The sequence below is a fragment of the Molossus molossus genome, unplaced genomic scaffold, assembly GCF_014108415.1.
Source record: "Molossus molossus isolate mMolMol1 unplaced genomic scaffold, mMolMol1.p scaffold_m16_p_19, whole genome shotgun sequence".
Classification (NCBI taxonomy): Eukaryota; Metazoa; Chordata; class Mammalia; order Chiroptera; family Molossidae; genus Molossus; species Molossus molossus.
Window position 1 is genome coordinate 22314574 of NW_023425354.1, and position 22487 is coordinate 22337060.

The window sequence follows — 22487 nt, forward strand, 5'->3', positions numbered from 1 at the left end:
CCTAATAAGTTTTGTCTTCATTTTCCACAAAACTATTCCAACTTCCTTCACTCTCCTCAAGTCTGCGATCTCCTCTCACTGAGTCAGAAGCCTCATTTCTTTTTTGTTTTTGTTTTTTTTATCCTCACCCGAGGACATTTTTCCATTTTTTGTTCAGGTAGAGTGGGAGGGAGAGAGAGGAACAGAGAGAGAGAGAGAAACATCGATGTGAAAGGGACACATCGAGTGGCTGCCACCCGCACAACCGACCAGGGCCAGGGACAAACTGCAACCGAGGCACGTGCCCTTAGCAGGAACCGAACCCCGGTCTCTCAGGACCGCAGGCTGACGCTCCAACTGCTGAGCCAAACCGGCCAGGGCAGAAGCCTCATTTATTAATAAATTAAATGCCTTGACATGGAAACTTCCTCATCTTCCCGAATCTTCAAGTCTGTTTTCATCTGCAACATCATCTACTTCTGTGATCCTCTCCAGCCCTGGTTTCTCAGTTACCTCCTTTAGTAATCCTCCTCCCTGTCTACTGGGTCCTACCCCTCAGCATTCATAGGTGCTCCAGCCTCAACAATGCAGCCCGTAATCCCATGTCTGCTAAGGGGAATCAGCTCAGGAGCCCTCTAGCTGCCAAACCACTTCCAGCATCTCATGTCATGTGTCACTACTCCACTTCTAACTTATCAATGCGCTGAAATGTGGCTTCTATCCCCATCCATCTACCAGAAAAAGTGGCTTTTACTGAAATCAATGATTTCCTGTTACTTAATCCATTATCTAGTTTTCAGTCCTCATCTTGTCCTCTCACTGATGTTCGTCACAGTTGTGTGCTCCCTTTTTTTGGTTTCTAACTGGCAGTTTCCACACCTGATAAAGGTTCCCTGTTGCCTCTTGGCTCTTGGCTTTTCCCTTTCCTTGAATGTACCAAACTCTCTCCTCTGGGTCGTAGTACCAGGTGTTCCCTGGGCCTCTTAACACCGATTCCCAAACCTGTCACTTGACTAAAACAATCGCAATCTTAACTTTAATGCCACTTCCTCAAGCTTTCTCTAACCTTCATTTAAATTAGTCCTTCCTATTATAGTGTTAAGTCACCATATTCTTTCATATCATTAACGCATATTGTAAACATTTTTCTGCCTGCTGATTTAATTTCTGCCTCCACACTAGATTTAACCTCCACGAGGACAGGGAGCATGTCTCTTGTTCAACATGATCAGTTGGGCCAGTCACTGTTAGTGTTCAGTGTATTTGGGAAATGAATGAATCGTGTGCAGGTATGTGTGCATATCCTCATAAATATCTCATATACCTGGAGTTCACAGACAACCAGTGATGTGAAAATCCCAAAACTTCTCTGCAACATTGTGTGCTTTTCCTTTAGAGTTCCCTGGATTTCATGAGACTGTCAAAGGGTGAGACACCCTTACTCCCCCGAAAGGAAGAACCATAGAGGGTAGAGAATTCCTAAGCTTCGCCTCTCCAGCTGTTTACTGTCTCGCCTTTAATGGCTGTTGCACCGCCATATCTACTTAAAACTCTCCCAGTAAACTAGAATAACTTCCTGTTCTTATTTGGATGCAAAAACTGGTTTAAAAAATTCAGTTTCCAGACAGCATATCTAGTTTAACCAATTTCTAATTCCTTAAACCACTAACACATTCAGTGATAACTTTATCAAGCAGAATGAACTAGGGAAATGTCAAATCCTGTTAGGAAAACATTATTTAATGAGCATGTAAGTCTATTAAGATTTATCCATTAATTATTCCAAAATGGATCACTACATTTAAACTAGGGGTCAAAACCTCAAATTTCTACACATGTCAGGCAAGTCAAAGAAAGCATGCAGGTGGCGGGGGTGGGGGGTGGGGTTGGTGGACTACGGAGGCTGGTGGACTACAGGGGAAGGGAGGCTGGTGGACTACAGAGCCTGCCCAGTCTGAAGGAGGCAGCCCCTCCTCAGCCCCAACCTATGGCTAGCATGTAAAAATGTAGACCTGGCATTTTAAATACCTGGCATCCAGATGTATTTTTTAAATAAATACCCAAGTGTTTAACTGTTAGCAATTAATTTTTAAGTGCATTTTAAAAAAAAAAATATGTGTTTATTGATTATTTTGAGAGAGAAACATTGATGTGTGAGAGAAACATCAAGTGGCTGCCTCCTGCATGCCCCCTACTGGGGATCGGGCCCACAACCTGGACATGCACCCTGACTGGGAATCGAACCGGGACTTCTCAGTCCATGGAAGGACACTCAGTCCACTGACTCACACTGGCTGGGCTTAAATGCATAATTTAAATTTTGCACTAGTCAAATGAAACAGCAACAGGCAGAGACAGCCTCCTGGCTGCTAATTTATGAACAAGGATTTCCATAAACTTGCTTTCATCATTTTTAATAATTTTGGGGGTAACCTTCAGTCAATCAAAGTATAGGGTGTCCCAAAAGAATGTATATACAATTTTGAGTAATTATAAAGCCACTGTTTATTAAAATACATTTCATTTTTAAAATGTAATAGAATCTACAGACACCCTGTATATATATATTTTGGGGACACCCTGTATTTATATACACTTGACCAACAGGGTATCATAAAATAATGGTACTTTAAGGAATTCAAGTTAAATAATTTTTACACTAATGTTTTATTAATCCAAGCACATTGTTGTCATATGTAGCGGGGGATCAGCAGTCAAAGAACAGCTCAAATAGCCCATCAGTGTGGTGTCACTCTGCTATTAATCAGTGACTAGTGCCCCTCTCAGGCGGGAGAGCACCTGACTTTCTGCCAGGGCGTCCACGAGGAATCCATTAATGCGTGAGATGGCTCCGGTTACTTCTTAATGTGCAGCCCCAGCATTTTTATGTTTCAGTCACAAGGCTGAGAGTGGTAAGACCATTAAGAGCAACAGCTCCCATAAAACCTCATAAGTCATTTTTAATAAGGTCATCCATTTGTGCCAAGATCTAAGCAAAGTTAAATGTCTAAGCAAGCCCTGTTAGCTCTGCTACCAAAGAGAACCAAGGCAAAACATAAATTAATCATTTTGTAAATGACTTACTCTGTCGTGACAGCAGGAGCTAAGGGATCAAACTCCATTACCTCGTAGTAATTGGGTGGTGGCTGGAGATCATTCTTTGTCATCGCTTTAGGCAAGAAAGAAAAAAAAAAGCGGTAAACACACATTATGCTGTCTGAGGGAGTAGGCACAATTAGTATTCTCTTTATGATTTAGACTTCAAACATGAGATCCTAACAAACAGTGACAACCAGAAACAAATACACTGTCGTTCTAATACCACTCCTGTGTGCGACAAATCTATATAACAAAAAGATTTCAAACTTCACCTGTGGGGTAATTCACCCTCAGTACTCCAAATACAAGATTCAGCACAATGCACACATTTTTACAATTCCTAATGCCAGTCATAATGGTATTTGCCCTAAATTTACTCCATGGAACTTAAAAATGCAAATAAACTCCTCTAATTTTTCCTCTATAAGTTTATTTTCGATTACCAATAAATCTCTGGAGGACTCATGCAGTCTCACTATTTTTCCTCATTTGATGCAAATAATAGGGCGTCGACTACCTGGGTGATTGCCTGGCAAGGGTGGCAGTCTCTGGTCTGATGGGGTGGCCGGAATGGTCTGGACACTCACTGGCTGTAGTAACACTGAAGATGAATGTTCCGAAAACTGAAGAAAGCAGAGTGCATGTTCAAATAAACATTCTTCGATAAGTTTTCTTTTTTTTTTTTTTTTATTATTTAGATTCCTAGCCTTCCAAGTGGCACTATTCTAAGAACCGTATACTCTCAACTGGACAAGAATTAGTAATTATGAACCATTATTTTCGTTTTTTAGGTAATAACCACCTATAAAATGTACTGCTTTACTGTCTGGTTCCATGCCCACTGCACCTCATTTCCCATGTAAAATTCCGAATAAACATGTTGCTTCAAAAGAAATTAAAGCAGGAATATACAGGGTGGGGCAACAGTAGTTCGTATGGAAAATAACACAATAATTAATAATAATACAAGAATAAACTGTTTCATATATTCACAACTATAAACCTACTTTTGCCCCACCCTGTATAGCTCAGTCCAGATTCTGCTGTTTCACTAGATACAAAATCTCAGCCACAAACAGGGAAAAAGTATCTTGACCCTAAAGACATCAAGTGATGACATTTGAAAAGGACTAACAAAGATTAAAAGTCTTAATTAGAGGAGGAAGATGGCGGCGCACAGGACCGGAGGGAGGGTGAGTGTGAGAGAGTGAGCTAGTGGGAGAGTGTGAGTGGACGTGAAGGTGGACGACCACACCCGAGCAGTACAGAGCCGCCTGTGCTGTGGACGGAGCACCGGCTACCGCGGTGAGCGGCCCTTCAGGGGCTTCTCCCTGCCTGCGGGGAGGCCCCACTGTTTTGGGAGATCCGGGGTCTTCCCTGGGAGGAGGCAGTGGGAGCGGCTAGGCCCCAGCAACCTGAGCCCACCAGAGCACCTAGCACCATGGGACAAGTGGACACTCTGTGTCAACACGGACTGGTGCACAGTAGTGGAGCTGCCAAGGTGCTGGTCATGGAAGCCGCAGACAGCCTGGAGCCCAGCACCATCCCCCACAGTAGCAGCCCGATCAGAGTCCAGATACACCCCCAGCAACAGAGGCTGGGGAGCAGACATCCATCCCCAGGCAACAGAAGCACAGACCAGCAGCTGAGACCCACCCCAAAAGCTACAGCAAAAGCTGCGCAGGAGTTGAGCCCCACAGGGCAGCAGCACTCCCCAGCCGCCAGCAGCAAGACCTGGGGCTCCACAGGGGCCTGTGAGGTCCAGCAGCTCACAAGAGCAGTGGGAAGCTGGAGCCCCAGAGAGACTGGTGCGATCCAGCTGCCCGCCCACAGGACCTGCAGGGTGCAGGGGCACCAGAGAGGCCTGTGTGACCCAGCAGGGACTGTGCGATCTAGTTAGCCACGGGACCTGTGGGGTGCTGAAGCACCAGAGAGGCCTGTGCGACCTTGCAGGGACTGTGCCATCCAGTTACCCAAAGGACCTGCAGGGTGCTTAAGCACCAGAGAGGCCTGTGCGACCCAGCAGCCCATAACAGGCATAGAGCCTGGTCCCCAAAGGGACTGTGCAATCCAGTTACCCGTGGGACCTGCAGGGTGTGGGGGCACCCTCACTCGTGCGACCCAACTGCACACAAGATAGGCATAGAAGATGTGAAAATGGAGGCGGAGTGAATGGAAGCTACACAGACGATCTCCCAGGACCACACAAGAATTACAACTAAAATAAACACAAATCCTCGTAAAAAAAAGCAACAGAAAAGCAGCAGGACAGGACCATATAACCAGGGGCACTGGTAGGATCTGTGGAGGCACGAGAGGGTGGCGGGCTGGGAGCCCATGGACAGCAGCAGTCTTAGCTGTGAGCAGCACCCTTGGGGAATAAAGACCAAACCCACTCCACAGCCCAGAGAACCCAGACAGAGCGCTAAAATAGCCACAGCCACTCACCTGGGGGCTACTGCAGAAGGAGGGCAGACTGGGCTAGAACTCTGGGGGGGACAATCGGGATTTGGAGGGCACTCAGAGTTTTGCTGAGTTGTGACCACAAAGGATGGTGGCCAGTGTGTTCCTTCCCAGAGCTGTGGGGAAAAGCAGCAGCCTCCCCCACCCCCCCCTCAGTGCAGTCAGCCTTTCCCAGGTGAGGCAAAGAAATGCAAATTGAGGCTCATTAACAACCAGCATCTATCCCATCCTCTGGAAATCCTCTTGTGCAGAACACCAGGGCTACATTCCAAGGCACTGAGTAACTGAGACTACTAGCCTCCAGGAAAAAGCTAGAGAATAACTGAACCTTTCCTGGAATTGCAAATCTACCCAGGAAAGTAAGACTTGACAGTGGTGTTTAACGTGGGCCTGCCCTGGCTCTTCCAAACCCAGTAGAGGGAGCCACAAAAAGCAGAACACCAACAACCACAGGGAAAATTTGGCAGGCTCCAAAACCCACAGAGATAGTGGGACAACTGGAAACGTAATAACATTCGCATCATAGGAGTCCCCGAAGAGGAAGAAAATGGGCAAGGGTTAGAGAATATATTTGAAGAAATAGAGACAGAAAACTTTCCTAACTTGGTGAAGGAAGAAAGCATTCAAGTTCAAGAAGCACAGAGAGCCCCAAGTAAGAAGAACCCAAACAGGCCCACACCAAGACACATAGTAATCAAACTGCCAAAAATTAAAGACAAAGAGAGAATCCTAAAGGCAGCAAGAGAGAAGCAACAGGTTACCTACAAAGGAAACCTCATGAGGCTCTCAGCTGACTTCTCAACAGAAACAGGCCAGAAGGGAGTGGCATGAAGTAATCAAGGTCATGAAAAACAAGGATCTGAATCCAAGACTACTCTACCCAGCAAGGCTATCATTCAAAATAGAAGGTCAAATAAAGAGCTTTCCAGACAACAAAAGGCTAAGGGAATATATCAACACTACAAGATATGCTAAAAGGACTGCTGTAATTAGTAGAAGAAATGGGAAGAAAAGTAGAACCACATTAAACAAAAATGGCAATAAATAAGTACATATCAATTATCACCTTAAATGTGAATGGTTTGAATGCTCTGATAAAAAGACACAGAATAGCTGACTGGATAAGAAAGCATGACTCACATATATGTTATTTACAAGAGACCTACCTCACAACAAAAGACTCACATAGGTTGAAAGTGAAGGGATGGGAAAAAATCTTTCAAGCAAACAAAAGACAAAAAAAAAGCTGGGGTAGCAATACTCATACCTGATAAAGTAGATTTCAAAATGAAGACCATAACTAGAGACAAAGAAAGCCACTACATAATATTGAAAGGATCTATCCAACAGGAAGATATAACCTTGATAAACATATATGTACCCAATATAGGAGCACCAACATATATTAAAAATCTTCTGGAGGACTTCAAAGAAGAAATCAACAGCAATGTAATCATAGCAGGGGACTTCAACACCCCGCTGACATTACTGGATAGATCTTCTAGACAAAATATTAACAAGGAAACACAGACTCTAAATGAAGCACTAGATCAAATGGATTTAATCGATATCTACAGAGAATTACACCCCAAAACTGCAGAATTCACATTCTTCTCAAGTGCATATGGGACATTCTCAAAGATAGATCACATGTTAGGGCACAAACAAAGTCTCTACAAGTTCAAGTAGATTGCAATTATATCAAGCATTTTCTCAGATCACAATGGTATGCAACTAGAAATCAATTGCAACAAGAACATGCAAAGACATTTCAACACATGGAGGCTAAATAGCATATTACTGAACAATGAATGGGTTACCATGGAGATCAGGAAGAAATTAAAAACTTCTGGAAACCAATGAAAATGAACACACAATAACACAAAATCTGTGGGATGCAGCGAAAGCAGTTCTGAGAGGGAAGTTCATAGCACTACAGGTCTACCTCAAGAAGCAAGGACAATTTCTAATTGACTGTCTAACTTCACAACTTAAAGAACTAGAAAGCAAACAGAAAGAAAACTCCAGAGCAAGTAGAAGGAAGGAAACAGTAAAGATCAGAGCAGAAATACATGGCATGGAGACAAAAACAAAAACAAAAACAATTCAAAGGATCAATGAAACAAAGAGCTAGTTCTTTGAAAAGATAAACAAGATTGATGGACCCTTAGCCAGACTCATCAAGAAACAAAGAGAACGCAAATACACAATATCACAAATGAAAGAGAAGAAATAATAACTGACAAAATACAAAGGATCGTTAACAAATATTATGAACAATTATATGGCAACAAATTCGACAATCTAAACGAAATGGACAATTTTCTACAAACACATCGTCTCCCAAAACTGAACCGGAAAGAGAGAAAACTTGAACAGACCGATGACAACAAAAGCAATTGAAGATGTAATCAAGACTCTCCCAGCAAACAAAAGCCCAGGCCTGGACAGCTTCACAGGGGAATTTTACCCAACATTCAAAGAATAACTAATACCCATTCTCCTCAAACTATTTCAAAAAATTCAAGAAGAAAGAAGACTTCCAAACTTGTTTTATGAGGCCAGCATAATTCTAATTTCAAAACCAGAAAAAGACACTACAAAGAAAGAAAACTATAGGCCAGTATCCCCTATGAACATAGATGCCAAAATTCTGAACAAAATACTAGCAAATTGAATCCAGCAATACATCAAAAAAATTATTCATTATGACCAAGTGGGATGCATCCCAGGGATGCAAGGCTGATACAATATTCGCAAATCAATAAATGTGATACATCACATAAACAAAATGAAAGTTAAAATCATATGATCATATCTATATGATCATATAAAAGCATTCAATAAAATTCAGCACCCATTTCTGATAAAAAAATAAAGGGATCATATCTCAACATAATAAAGGCCATATATGAAAGACCTACAGCCAACATCACACTCACTGGGAAAATACTAAAAGCATTTCCTTTAAGAACAGGAACAAGACAAGGATGCCCACTTTCGCCACTCTTATTTAACATAGTACTGGAAGTCTTAGCCACAGCAATCAGACAGGAAGAAAATATAAAAGGGATCCAAATTAGAAAGGAGAAAGTGAAACTGTCATTATCCATAGATGACATGATACTATATGTAGAAAACTCCAAAGACTTCATCAAAAATTTACTAGACTTAATAAATGAATTTGACAAAGTAGCAGGATACAAAATTAACGTCAAGAAATCAATGGCATTCTTATACACCTGTGATGAACTCACAGAAAGAGAAACTAAAAAATCAATCCCATTTACCATTGCAGAAAAAAAATTAAGATACCTAGGAATAAACTTAACCAAAGAAATAAAGGACCTATTCCCAGAAAACTACAGGTCATTGAAAAAAGAAATAGAGAAAGATATAAAAAAGTGGAAGCACATACCTTGTTTATGGATTGGAAGAATTAACATCATTAAAATGTCCATACTACCCAAAGCAATCTATAGATTCAATGCAATCCCCATCAAAATACCAATGATATATTTCAGAGAACTAGAACAAATATTTCAAAAGTTCATATGGAACCAAAAATGACCCCGAAGAGCCACACCAATCTTGAAAAAAAAGAACAAAGTTGGAGGAATCATATCAGCAGATTTCAGGTTACACTACAAAATCACTGTAATCAAAACAGCCTGGTACTAGTGCAAGAACAGGCAGACAGATCAATGGAACAGAATAGAGAACCCAGAAATGGACCCAAGACATTATGCTCAATTAATATTTGACAAAGGTGGCAAGAGCATACAGTGGAGTCAAGACAGTCTCTTCAATAAATGGTGTTGGGAAAATTGGACAGCTACGTGCAAAAAAACGAAACTATACCATCAACTTACACCATTCACAAGAATAAACTCAAAATTGATAAAAGACTTAAATGTGACTTGTGAATCCATAACAATCCTAGAAGAAACTGTAGGCAACAACATTTCAGACATCATACGCAGCAGAATTTTCACTGATACATCACCTAAGGCAACAGAAACAAAAGAGAAAATGAACACATGGGACTACATCAAACTCAAAAGCTTCTGCACAGCAAAAGAAACAACCACCAAAATGGAAAGGCAACCCACTCTATGGGAGAGCATAATTGCCAATGATATATCAGATAAGGGGTTAATTTCTAAAATATATAGTGCTCATTCAGCTCAACAAAAAGAAGACAAAGAACCCAATTAAAAAATGGGTAGAGGAACTAAATAGACACCTCTGCAAACAGGACATACAAATGGCTAAGAGACATATGAAGAAATACTCAACATCACTAATCATCAGAGAGGTGCAAATTAAAACAACAATGAGGTGCCCTGGCCAGTTTGGCTCAGCGGTTAGAGCGTCGGCCTGCGGTCCGGAGAGACCCGGGTTCGGTTCCCGCTAAGGGCGCGTACTTCGGTTGCAGTTTGTCCCGGCCCTGGTTGGTCGTGCAGGTGGCAGCCATCGATGTTTCCCTCTCTCCCTTCCTCTCTCTCCCTCCCACTCTATCTGTACAAAAAATGGAAAAATGTCCTTGGGTGAGGATAAAAAAATAAATAAATAAATAAAATAAAACAACAATGAGGTATCGCCTCACACCTGTCAGAATGAATGGCCTCCATCAACAAATCATCAAACAGGTTTTGTCGAGGGTGAGGAGAAAAGGGGACTCTTGTACACTGCTGGTGGGAATGCAGACTGGTGCAACCACCACGGAAAACAATATGGTGTTACTTCAAAAAATTAAAAATTGAACTGCCATTTGACCTGGTGACCCCACTTCTAGGAATATACCCTAAGAAGCCTGAAACACCCATCAGAAGAAAAATATGTACCCCCATGTTCATAGCAGCACTATTTACAATAGCTGAAAACAGCCCAAATGTCCATCAGTAGACAAATGGGTAAAAAAGCAGTGGTACACATACACAATGGAGTACTATGCAGCTGTAAGAAAGAAAGATCACTTATCCTTTGAGATGACATGGAGGGACCTGGAGAGTATTATCCTAAGTGAAACAAGCCAAGCAGAAAAAGACAAATATCACATGGTCTCACTTATTTGTGCAATATAATGAACATAACAGTCTGAGGAACGGAGTAGTCCCAGAGACGTGGAAGGGCACAAACTAACAATCCCAAGAGTGAGTGTAGGGGGCAGATAAACCACAGAACTTATATGTATGTATGTATGAACAACGGACATGAACAACAAAGCTGGGGACAGGGCGGGGGGGGTGGATATTAGTTGGGGAAAAAGGAGAAACAACTGTAACAAAAATAAATAAATTAATTTTTAAAAAGTCTTAATTAGAAAGATAGACTTTTTAATTTTTTTTTTTTTAATCCTCAGCCGAGGACAGTTTTGCATTTATCTCCAGATATAGCGGGAGGGAGGGAGAGAAACATCGATGTGAAACGGACACATAGACTGGCTGCCACCCACAGAACCCCAACCAGGACCAGGGACAAACTGCAACCAAGGTACGTGCCCCTAGAGGGAACCGAACCCGGGACTCTCTGGTCCGCGGGCCGATGCTCTAACCGCTGCGCCAAACGGGCCAGGGCAAAATACATTTCTTGTAATTCTCCTCATTTCTTGCACAAATATGTCCTGGGCGCCGACTAGATGCCAGGCACTACAAATAGAGCAATAAATAAAACAGGCCAAATCCCTGCCCTCATGGAGAGATGTTCAGCAAATGTAAACAGATGTCAGGTGGCAAGTGCTCTAAGGAAAAAGCAGGGTCACAAGGACAGGAGAGGCTGGGTGGGATACTGCTGTGACCTTAGTGAGCAGGGAATGTCTCACCACCGCAGACAGTGAGAGGAGCCCTGATTCTGCAGCAGGCCCTGCGAAAATCTGAGGGGACACACAAGGTCGTATGCCCCGAAGTGAGGGAGGCCAATGTGGCTGCAGCAGAGTGAGCAAGGGAGAGGGGACAGGTGAGGCTGCAGAGGTAATGGCAGGGGTCAGATCTGCATCTTAGGCTTTTACTGAGAACAATGGAGTGAGGAAGAAAATCATGGGTGGGTTTAGAGGAGATAAGTGGGTTTAGAGGATAATTTTTTTTTAAATATGTTTTTATTGATTTGAGAGAGAGGAAGAGAGAGAGAGAGATAGAAACATCGATCAGCTGCCTCCTGCATGCTCCCTCCTGGGGATGGAGCCTGCAACCCAGGCATGTGCCCTGACCGGGAATCAAACCCACCACCTTGTATTGTACTACAGGATGATGCTTGAACCAGCAGCCACACTGGCCAGGGCTCTCTTAAAAGATTTAAAATATTTCTCTGTCTGATTTATTTAACTCAGCAAAATACCCTCTAGGAACATCCATGTTGTTGCCAAATACAAGATTTCATTCTTTTTTATGGCTTAGTAACATTTCGTTGTATATATGTACCACCTTACTTTATTCATCTATAAATAAGTCATGCAGAAAAAGACAATAGCATTTTACTTGTGTGTGGGCTCTAAATAACAAACAAAACAAAAACAAACACATATATACAGAGAACATTTTGATGGTTGCCAGATGGAAGGGGGCTTGGGGAGCAGGGTGAAAGGGGGAAGGGACTAAGAAGTACAAATTGCCAGTTATAAAATAATCATGGGGATGTGAGCTACAGCATACGGAATATAGTCAATAATGTAATAACTATGTATAGTGTCAGATGGGTACTAGATTTATTAGGATGAACACCTTGTAAGTTAAATACATGTCTAATCACTGTGTTGTACACCTGAAACTAACATAATATTGTATGCCGACTATAATTTAAAACATTAAATAAAAGATTAAAAAGACAGTACTGCAAATTCTTAATGAGGGCTACATCAACACATTATAAATACAAAGAGACATTGAGAGTAACATTAGAATTGACAACCAGGAGTTTCTTTTTGGTCACGATAATCTGACTAGGTGCTCCACCAGGAAAGGGTTTCATTACTTACATTCTCGTATGTATGGCTTCTTGAGGCAAGGTTGGGGCTGGTCCTTTGGGCAAACCTAGGATAGTGTGATAACACAGCATGATTACCCTACAGCGAGAACACAAATGCAAAAAGTAAGATGACTTTCCTGGCCTAAAAATGAAATATAAAATGTACCTTTAGACTATACAAAAGCATTAATTTTATAAAGCAATTCCAAATGGTTTCAGTGCCCACCAGGGCATGATGCCCAAGTACCAGAGGGTAAAGACAGCACCGTCCCTTGGCAGGGTAGCCCTGAGACACTGGAGCATGCGCAGTACACTAGTAAAATCAGAGCCTTGTGTTTTCAGCTGAGCAGCAACTGTACCATCACTTCATGAAGAATGAGAGGCGATGCAGAGTGGAGGTTAGGAAGGAACAGGGGAAGGTTATGGCTCTGGGTAAGATGGAATAAACACACTTCACCTTGTCTCTCCCATACATGGAACCAGAAAACCTGGACAGGATGAATGCACGGGGCAAATATTTGAGGACTGAAAAGTAAATACTTGTAGGCTGATTTGGAAAGAAGACAAGATTTTGAGCATCACTGAATCACTGGTGAACTTACCATTGTTTCTCCTCTGGTATTCCCTAACCTGAATGCAACTCGGCCCGCAACCCCGCCGGGGGCAGAGAGGACAGACGGATCTCCAGGAGGAGCCTCCTCGTCCCCACTCCAGGAGCAGTGTGCTCAGAGTCTGGGAATCCCGCACCCATTTGCCCCCTCTTCTCTCTGTTCTCACACCCCTAACCCTAGGCAATCCCAAGGTGGCTGCAGCAATATCAGAGATAACAGGGACCTGTAGGGGTTTAAAACTCTGAGTGAGGGGAAACTTCCTCTCCAACAGGTGGAACTGTGATCCCAAGAGGATGGGTGAACTTCCCTTGGTTCTTTTTGACTCTCTGTCCTGCCTCTTGGTCCCCGTCACAAGCAGTGAAGAAAATGCATGACATAGTAACCCTCCGTTTCTGGCTGGAGAACTGAAAAGGGGATTCCCAGGAAGGTCAAGGACCAGAGTTTATTCGGGAAAATAAACTCATAAAGTTGTGTGTGAAATCCTGGGCTCAGCCTCTGATCTGTGCCTCTGTGGATCTGTTCCTAGTCCAGATGCCAAAAACAGTGAGAAGTGAACATGCAGCCTGCCGTTCAGACCTCAGACTGACCAGTAAGTGATCCACATGGGAGACTGGTCTTCAAAGGCTTTGAAAACTTAGCTGCATGGGAACCGCAGCACACATAAGGCAAGTTAAAGCTGAGGCATGAACCGAGCTAGCAAGGTTGTTTGCCTCCTAATATAAAAATATCAACATGTACGGCCAGTGTGGTTCAGTGGTCGAGCGTCGATCCATGCACCACAAGGATGCTAGTTCAATTCCCGGTCAAGACACATGCCCAGATTTTGAGCCCAATCCCCAGTGGGGGGCATGCAGGAGGCAGCCAATAGATGTTCTCGCTCATTGATGTTTCTATCTCTCTCCCCCTCTCACTTCCTCTCTCTCTGAAATCAATAAAGGAAAAAAATATATCAACATTCTCAATAGGATTAAAATAAATCAAGTATCTCATAACATTAAATATGTCCAAGCCCTGATGGTTAGACCACTGGGTCTTGCAACAAAGGGTCTTGGGTTTGATTCCCAATCAAGGGCACATTCCTGGGTTGCAGGTTCGATCCCCGGCCCCAGTCAAAGCACACGCGGGAGGTAACCAATTGATGTGTCTCTCTCACACCAATGTTTTTCTCTCCGTTTCTTCCCCCCACCCCCTCCACTCTCTCTAAAAATCAATGGAAAAAATATCCTTGGGTAAGGATAAACAAGAAAAAAAAATTGTCCAATATACAATCCAAACTTACTAGGCATTTGAAGAACTAGCACATTTCAAATCGCAAGGGAAAAGACAAATCGGCAGATGCTGACATCACCTGAGATTTTAAAGCAGCTCTCACACAAAGGCGCCAACAAGCCACTGCAAACACTCTTGAAAAAGAGTGAAACAGTGGTCTCAGAAAAGAGACTCAAAATATGAAGAGTCAAATGGTAATTTTAGAACTGAAAAATACAGTAACTGATGTTTAAAAATAATGACAGAATGATCTCAGCTGCAAATGGGGATGACAGAGGAAATAATCAGTGAACTTGAACATAGATCAGTAGAAATTTTCCAATCTAAAAAGCAGAAAGAAAAAGAGTGTGAAACCCTAGGGATCTGAGATGATGATAACAGATCTAACATTTGTGTCAGCAAGAGTCCCAGAAGGACAGCAGAAAGTGTATCGTGCTGAAAAAGTATTTGAAGAAATAAAGGCTGAAAACTTCACAAATGTGTTGCTAGACATAAACCCACAGATTCAAGAAGTTCAGTGGAGTTGATTGAAGGATGGCTCCCAAAAACCGTTATGCCTGTGTCCTAATTCCTGGAACCTGAGAATGTTGCCTTATTTGGAAAAAGGGTCTTTACAGATGCATTTAAGTTAAGGATTTCGAGATGACAATATCATCCTGTATTATTCCAATGGGCCCTAAATCCAATGACAAGGGAGCTTGAAAGAGAAAAAAGCAGTGGAAATTTTAGACAGAGGAGAAGGCAGTGAAGGTGGGAACAGAAAATGGATTGATGTGGCAATATGCCAAAGAATGCAGCCCTCGCCCTGGCAGGTGTGGCTCAGCTGGTTGGGCATCTTCCCATGCACCAAGAGGTTGCCGGTTTGATTCCCAGTCCCAGGACAGGCCCAGGCTGAGGGCTCAATCCCCAGTAGGGGGCATGCAGGAAGCAGCAGATCGATGATGTTTCTGTCTCTCCCTCTCCTTTCCTCTCTCTAAATTCAATGAAAACATATTTTTTAAGAAAAGAATGCAGCCCTGAAGGGTGTGTGGCCCTGCTGAATTTCAGACCTCTAGCCTCTAAAACTATGAGAAAATACGTTCCTGTGGTTTTAAACCACCCAGTTTGTGGTAATTTTTTTTATTTTTTATGTAGCCACAGGAAACTAATACACTCGGCAAACCCAAAACAGAATAAACTTAATCCATGCCCAGACGCATCCTAATCAAACTTCAAAATTGGAAAAAAAAAGTTCTTTAAAACACAGTCAGAGAATTCGGCACAGTATCTATAAGGGGCAACAATTTGAATGAATGTAGGTTTCTCAGAAACCATTTAGGCCAGAAGAGAGTGGAGCAAGGTTTAAAAACTGCTGAAGAAATAAACTGTTAATCCAGAATTCTATATCCAGTGAAAATACCCTTCAGGAACAAATATGAAATAAAGACATACTCGAGTGAATTAATACTAACAGATCTTCGCTGCGGACAGATCTGCTCTAAAACAATGGCTAAGGAAAGTCTACAGAGAGAAGGGAAAATGTACCAGAAGAAAATAAAAGAGCAACAGAAATGGTAAATACTACGTAAATATGACCGTTCGCCTCTTCTTGAGTTCTTTGAAATATATTTGTGGGTTGCAAGCAAAAATTATACTATTGTCTGGTGGTAGTTTTTCCCCAATGTATATGGATGTAATACATATAACTATAGTTTAAATGAGGGATCTATATGTGATAAGGTTTCCACATTTCACTTCAAGTGGTCAAATACTGGTCCTAAGCAGACTTGACAGTTACGCATATTGCAATCCCTAGAGCAGCCAGACCCCGTCCTCATATGTAAACTGTACAGAGATACAGTCAAAATCGCAATAGATAAAATGGCATACTGAAAACATTCAAATAATCCAAAGTATGCAGGAAACTGAGGGAAAAAGGGAACAAAGAGAAAACATTACACAACGGTAGCTCTTAATCCAAACATATAATTACACGAAATGGAAATGGTCTAACCATACCAGTTAAAGACAAATGATGAGACGACATAAAAATGCATTGCACAATAATATGATCTCTATAAGAAACTCACTTCAAATATTTTGATGTAGTTGAAAGTACAAAGATGGAACAAACACCAATCGAAAGAAAGCTAGGATGGCTGTATTAGCATCAAAGTAGACCCCGGGGCAAAGAAAATTACAAGGGACTAAGGGGGACATTACATAATGATAGAAGGGTCAACAATCCTAAATGCATAGACACTTAACAACAGAGCTTCAAAATACATGAAGCAAACACTAGTTTTACAAAACCTTTTAAAAAACGACTACATCCTGTATGGTTCTATTTACAAACCATTCTCAAAAAGACAAAACTATAGTGATAGAGACCAGATTGATGGTTCCTGAGGTTTGGGAGTGGGAGGGTATGACTATAAAGTCATAGCACAAGGGAGTTTTTTGGGTGATGGAACTATTCTGTGTCCTGGCTGTGGTGGTGGTTACATAATCTACATATATGTTAAATTTCATAGAACTGTATGTAAAAGGGGGGGGGTATCAATTTTGCCACAAAGAAAAAATTTTAAAATATTTTATTTATTTTCAAATATGTTTTTATTTATTTTTTAGAGAGAGAGAAACCTTGATGTGAGAGAGCCCACAACCTGGGCATGTGCTCTGACCGGGAATTGAACTGGGATCTCTCAGTCCCTGGGACGACGCTCAATCCACTGAGCCACACTGGCCAGGCCCATAAGAAAAATTTAAAAATCAAATCAAAGTGCAGAAAGAACAAAAGAGAGCAGGCACTCAAATCAGATTCACTTGAATCTGAATCCCGTTCATGCCCAGGCCGGGTAACTTTTGGCAAGTTCATCTTCCTCAGTCTCGGCTTCTTCACGTGTAAAATGAGAATGATGGGGTACCTCCCTCAGGCCTACTGGGAACACCAGCAAGACATTTATAGGCATTTCTTTTTTTTTTTTTTTATCCTCACCTGAGGACATTTTTCCATTTTTTGTTCAGATAGAGCAGGAGGGAGAGAGGAAGAGAGAGAGAAAAACATCGACGTGAAAGGGACACATTGAGTGGTTCCACCTGCACGACTAACCAGAGCCAGGGACAAACTGCAACCGAGGTACATGCCCTTAGCAGGAACCAAACCCGGGTCTCTCTGGACCGCAGGTCAACGCTCTAACCGCTGAGCCAAACCGGCTAGGGCTGCATTTCTTATTCTTCTTAGCCTATTGGCTAAGTGGGCTATACATATGACCAATGATTGTATCCCATCATCACTGTTTTCCATCACTCATTCTGAATAATCTCATCACTCATTTGTTCTGTGATGAACACATGAGGGGTGGAAAAGTGTCAAGAGCCTAAGATATTTGGATGGTTGATTTTGCCTCTACTTCTGCATTAGAATTTGGGGGGGGGGCCACAATTTTACATTTCAATAGCCACCTGCATGATCTTCACACACATCGAAGTATGAGACCCAGGAGATCAGAGAGTAAAAAGAACTGCTACTTAATAGCTATATGAACTTGGACAAGTTCTATTCCCTAAGTTTCAGCCTTTCCTCCCATATAATGAGAATAATGGTAACAGCACTGACCCGAGACCCTTTTGCAAAGATTACATGAACTAAACAAAAACAGCTTAGCAAAGTACCTGGCATGTAGCAAGTACTCGGCAACTGGTGTGTGCCCATTACTCTTAATGATTCTGAACCTCATTTCTCTATCCCTTCCCTTGTCATTGTAGTTCCTCTACTTTCTGCTACCACTTTAAAAATAACAGAAACAGAGGTAATTTATTGAAGGTTTGCCATCTACCAAGTGCTATCTTAGGAGATGCATGCAGCATCTCATAGACGCTTCGTAAGAACCCCAGGAACTATTCTTAGAAGAAAATGGAGGCTCACACTAGGAAAGAATCTTATCCAAGGTCACAGAGCTAGTAGGAAGAAGCAGTGCTGAGATCCTAACTCGGGTCTGATTCCCAAGTCTCTCGCTTTCCTCTTGGGTCATGCTTTCTGAAGGGCGAGGAATCTGAACGAGGTGTGTTAGTTCGGGAGTATGACTGACACACTTACTGGGCTGTTTCTGTATTTTCTGAGGCCAGCAAATCCACCTGTGGACAAACGCTGGGTTGCAAGATCTTCATTCCAACAGGACTTGGAGAGCTGAAACCTAGAACACAAAATGGATTTGTTGTTTGGCTTTAAAACATTCTGTCAGTAACCTGTTCTGTTGGCTTTTGCGCAGGAGAGAGAGATTGATTTTTGTCACCATAAAATTATGGAATTTCCTCCAACAGAAATTAAAGAACCTCATTTAGGGTAACTGGAAAGAAATTCCCTGCCACAAAGAGAGGTTGTTGAAAATATAACAAATGCTATTGTATCGAGTTTTTTCAAATTCCAAATTGATCAGGAATGAAAGGGAGTTTACATGTCATGTTCTGCCAAAGTCAAAAGTGAAAGTCCATTGTATATACAGAGCTCGACCCTGACCTCTTCAAACTTGTAACGTCCCATCTTCAGTGAGACACCCCAAAGAGAATAATTAGTTCCCCCACCCTGAAAATGCCAGACAAAAACTCAAGGAAGCTCTCTAATGTAATGGACCCCACACATCCCACGGGGCTACATAAACAAGCAGCCAACGTTTCAAAAATGAAGGAAGTGATCAGAAAACCACAAATTCAGACACTGAGTATTTTTACTCTGGAAAAACCTACCATCCGAGAAAAACAAACTGATTTTAGATTGGCAGAAACTTCTGGGCTTCATTCAGCATTTTTCATCCTCCTTATTTTATAATTTACCCAAATTTTTTGGTAGGTTACTAGGAGACGACAAGTAAGACAGGTAAGATAAACAACCCCAGGCCAACCCTGCATTTTATAAACATCATTCGTTTACCTTCATAGCAACCCAGAGGTTAGGTGGCTAAGAGGTGGCAGAACTGGGATTTCAACTTGGATTCCTGACTCAGAAGCCTGTGTTTTCCCCTCTACATTTCACCGGATATGTGGATAAGGCCTCCTAATTCCGGAATTTCTCTACATCAAATATTCCCTCATCTGATGCTGTAGTATGGCAGAGAAGCCCCAAAACAATAGTGTGTGGGTTCGGAGCAGACTTAAGTACTGGCCATGGAACTGAACCACTTCTACAGAGCAGGCCGTGTGAATGCCAGGGGACTCTGAGCCAGTGGGATGAGTTTCAAGGACCTCCTCCCCAAGTCACATCTCCTTCCTACACTGGGTATGACCCAACCACTGACCAAGAAGTAACTACATCTCCTGATACAGTTCTGATATTCAAACTGACTTCAGCCCTTCTTTGGTTGCACTTAATCATGAAACCAAGGGCTGTTTCCCATTAAGCTCTTCTGGCCTAAAAGGCCCATGTGCTTGCTTACTTAAGTTGGAAAGCTGAGCATTCACGGCATTGACCTCTTCCAGAGTGGCCCTGTGGTTCTGAGAGGTGGGGCTTAAGTCAAGAAGTTCACAGGATGGGGCAGAAGGTTCGCTGGTAGTCTGAAAACAAAGCAAACAAAAACGTAACTTGGAAAATCTGTATCAGGTAGTTTATCACTTAAAAGTTCTCTCCGGAAGCTTTCCTTTGGAGAAAGGAAGATCCTATTTTGGATGCATCTTGAGGGAGAATTCTCCATTCAATGGGCACCATGAGTACTAAGCGCATCTCACCATCTACATGGGTTCCTGCTTAATTGGAGCATTTTCTTATGGTGACATCAAGTTATTGAGGCAAGTAGTCTACACCACAAAATCCACCCCAATCATTAAGGAATGTCTCCTCTTTTTAAAGACTTATTTTAACATAAGCTGAACCCCATACTGTACATTTTGTAAACTGTGCTATTGTGTGTTTTATAACATTTCTATTCACTTACATTGGCATCTCCCCTCTGATTGTTTTGCTCCAAAATCCTTTGTTGATTTCGAGTAAACCTGTTTGAATTAGCAAAAAATTAAATATTTAAAAGAAAATGGATATGAACATGCTACAATAATGAACAAATTATTAATATGCAAATATTTAGGGGAAAAGACAATAAGCTTCATCATCACTCAATTCCCAATAAAGTACTTTAATAACTGTTTCCAGTTTATAGAGGTAATAATGCCCTTAGAGAAAACAGAAATGTATTAAAAATAATAATTCCATCACCTAGAAATGGTCCTTAACATAACGATGTATTCCCTTCCAGTATATTTTTCTGTAAGTTAATCTATTTTAAACTTAGTTGAAATGATCCTTTACATAATTCTGTATCCTAATTAAATTATTTTGCAAGCATTTTTCTAGTTATTCAGAAATACAATTTTTAGTGACTGCATATTTTACCTTATGAACATATCACATATTTAACTATTCTTATTATTCTCCAATATTTGTGTTTCCAATTTTGCCATTATAATTTTCCATAAAAATTCAAATACATATCGTATTTTCACCATTTATCTTCATTTTTAGAAGACATTTGATACCTACCAACAGTATTGACCTTTTATAACTTTAAAAATTTTCATACTGCTTGTACACTGGGGATAAAGGATGAATAATTCAATAAATAAAAAATTAACCAACAAATGGCTATGAAAAAATAGTAAAGTTGAAGGTAGAAGTCCAAGGTTCAAGTATCAGCATATTATCAAGTAGCTACATGACCACAAATAGGACTTCCTGATCCTTACCCTTGAACCATCACCTCAGAAAGTTATTCTCAGGGGCAAGAGATCAGTGATAAGACAGGTGGGTGGATGTGGGAATGCTGTGCAAACTAGGCGTTGCTTGAGAAACACGGTATTACTATGATGACACATTGACTCCGTGCACCTAAACACTTTAAAGTTTAACAGCTTCCAATGAATGGGAACATGCACTTGGTTTTAAGGATTTTTCCCTTTCTAAAACACGTGTTTTTTTCTTCCATCTACTTATGCCATTGGCTTCTTGTAAGCTAGTTACGTGCTGGGTATGAATGCCCTTCACAGGCAAGCCTTGAGCAACAGATTGTCATTTCCTTATTTGCACAACTATTCCTGGATGTAATGAGATGAGAGTTCCAGGATGCTGGAATAGGGTGAACATATTTTTCATGTGGGATGGATGTGAATCTTTGGGAACCAGAGGACAGACTGGGATAGGCAGAATGATGTCCCCCCAAAGATATCCACATCTTGGTCAATAGAATGGTGAATGTGTTAGGATAGCAAATGGCATGAAGGTTGCTAGTGAGCTGACTTTATTTTATTTTTACTGATTGACTTTTCTTATTTTTTTGAGAGAGAAAGAGATCAGTGTGTTGCTGCACTTATTTATGCATTCATTGGTGGATCCTTGTATGTTCCCTGACCGAGGATCGAGCCTATAACCTTGGTATATTGGGACGACACTCAAACCAACTGAGCTCCCAAGCTGGAGCGTGAGCTGACTTCAGTATGGAGATTATCCTGGAGATGATACAGATGAGCGCAGGGTAACCACAGAGGTCCTTACATGTGGAAGAGGGAGGCAGAAGAGTAAGCAGTGATACCACATGAGAAGGACTCAACTAGACGATGTTAGCTCCCAAGATGGAGAGAAGGGGTCGTGAGCCAAGGAAAGTGGGAAGATTCTAGAAGCTGCAAAAATTAAGGGAACGAAGGTGGAGACTCTAGCGCCTCCAAAACAAAAAACAAAAACCCCTAGTCCTGCCAACACCCTAATGACAGCCCAGTGAGACCCATTTCGGACTCTTATAGAACTGTAAGATAGAAAGTGTATGTTGTTTGAAGTTGTTTGTGATCACTTGTTACAGCAGCTATAGGAAACCAGTACACCAGACACATCTGTTCTAATGGCAGAATTTCCCTCTGAACCTGAAGACTTAGTGTTTTTGTCTCACCATTGACCGCAGTTGCTTTTGGCACCAAAAAAGCCGATTTTGAAGCCAAATCAGAATGGGCCGTTCACAGAATTAATCCTGCTACCACACCAAATAAACACACATCCCCTTCAGAGGACGCTCTTAGTCATTGGTCTTACAGTTTTTAACAGAATTCTCCCCAATGAAAACCAGAAGGCAGCATTCTACTGAAAACTAT

General features: G+C 41.7%; 1 protein-coding gene across 6 annotated transcripts in view; it reads right to left on the reverse strand.

The window, feature by feature from the left end:
- TOM1L1 (target of myb1 like 1 membrane trafficking protein) overlaps positions 1-22487 on the reverse strand; it is a 57994-nt gene that overhangs the window by 1967 nt on the left and 33540 nt on the right. For 2 of the 6 annotated variants that reach the window (XM_036268131.1, XM_036268132.1), the window contains exons 9-14: positions 20291-20348; positions 19796-19913; positions 18463-18559; positions 12515-12569; positions 3596-3701; positions 3064-3148 (exon numbers count right to left, since the gene is read on the reverse strand). In XM_036268131.1, the coding sequence (XP_036124024.1) occupies positions 3064-3148; positions 3596-3701; positions 12515-12569; positions 18463-18559; positions 19796-19913; positions 20291-20348 (519 nt within the window). Of the gene's footprint in view, positions 1-3063; positions 3149-3554; positions 3702-12514; positions 12602-18462; positions 18560-19795; positions 19914-20290; positions 20349-22487 lie in introns of those variants that run through there. The other 4 variants (XR_004960303.1, XM_036268133.1, XR_004960304.1 and 1 more) reach the window with 4 other exon arrangements.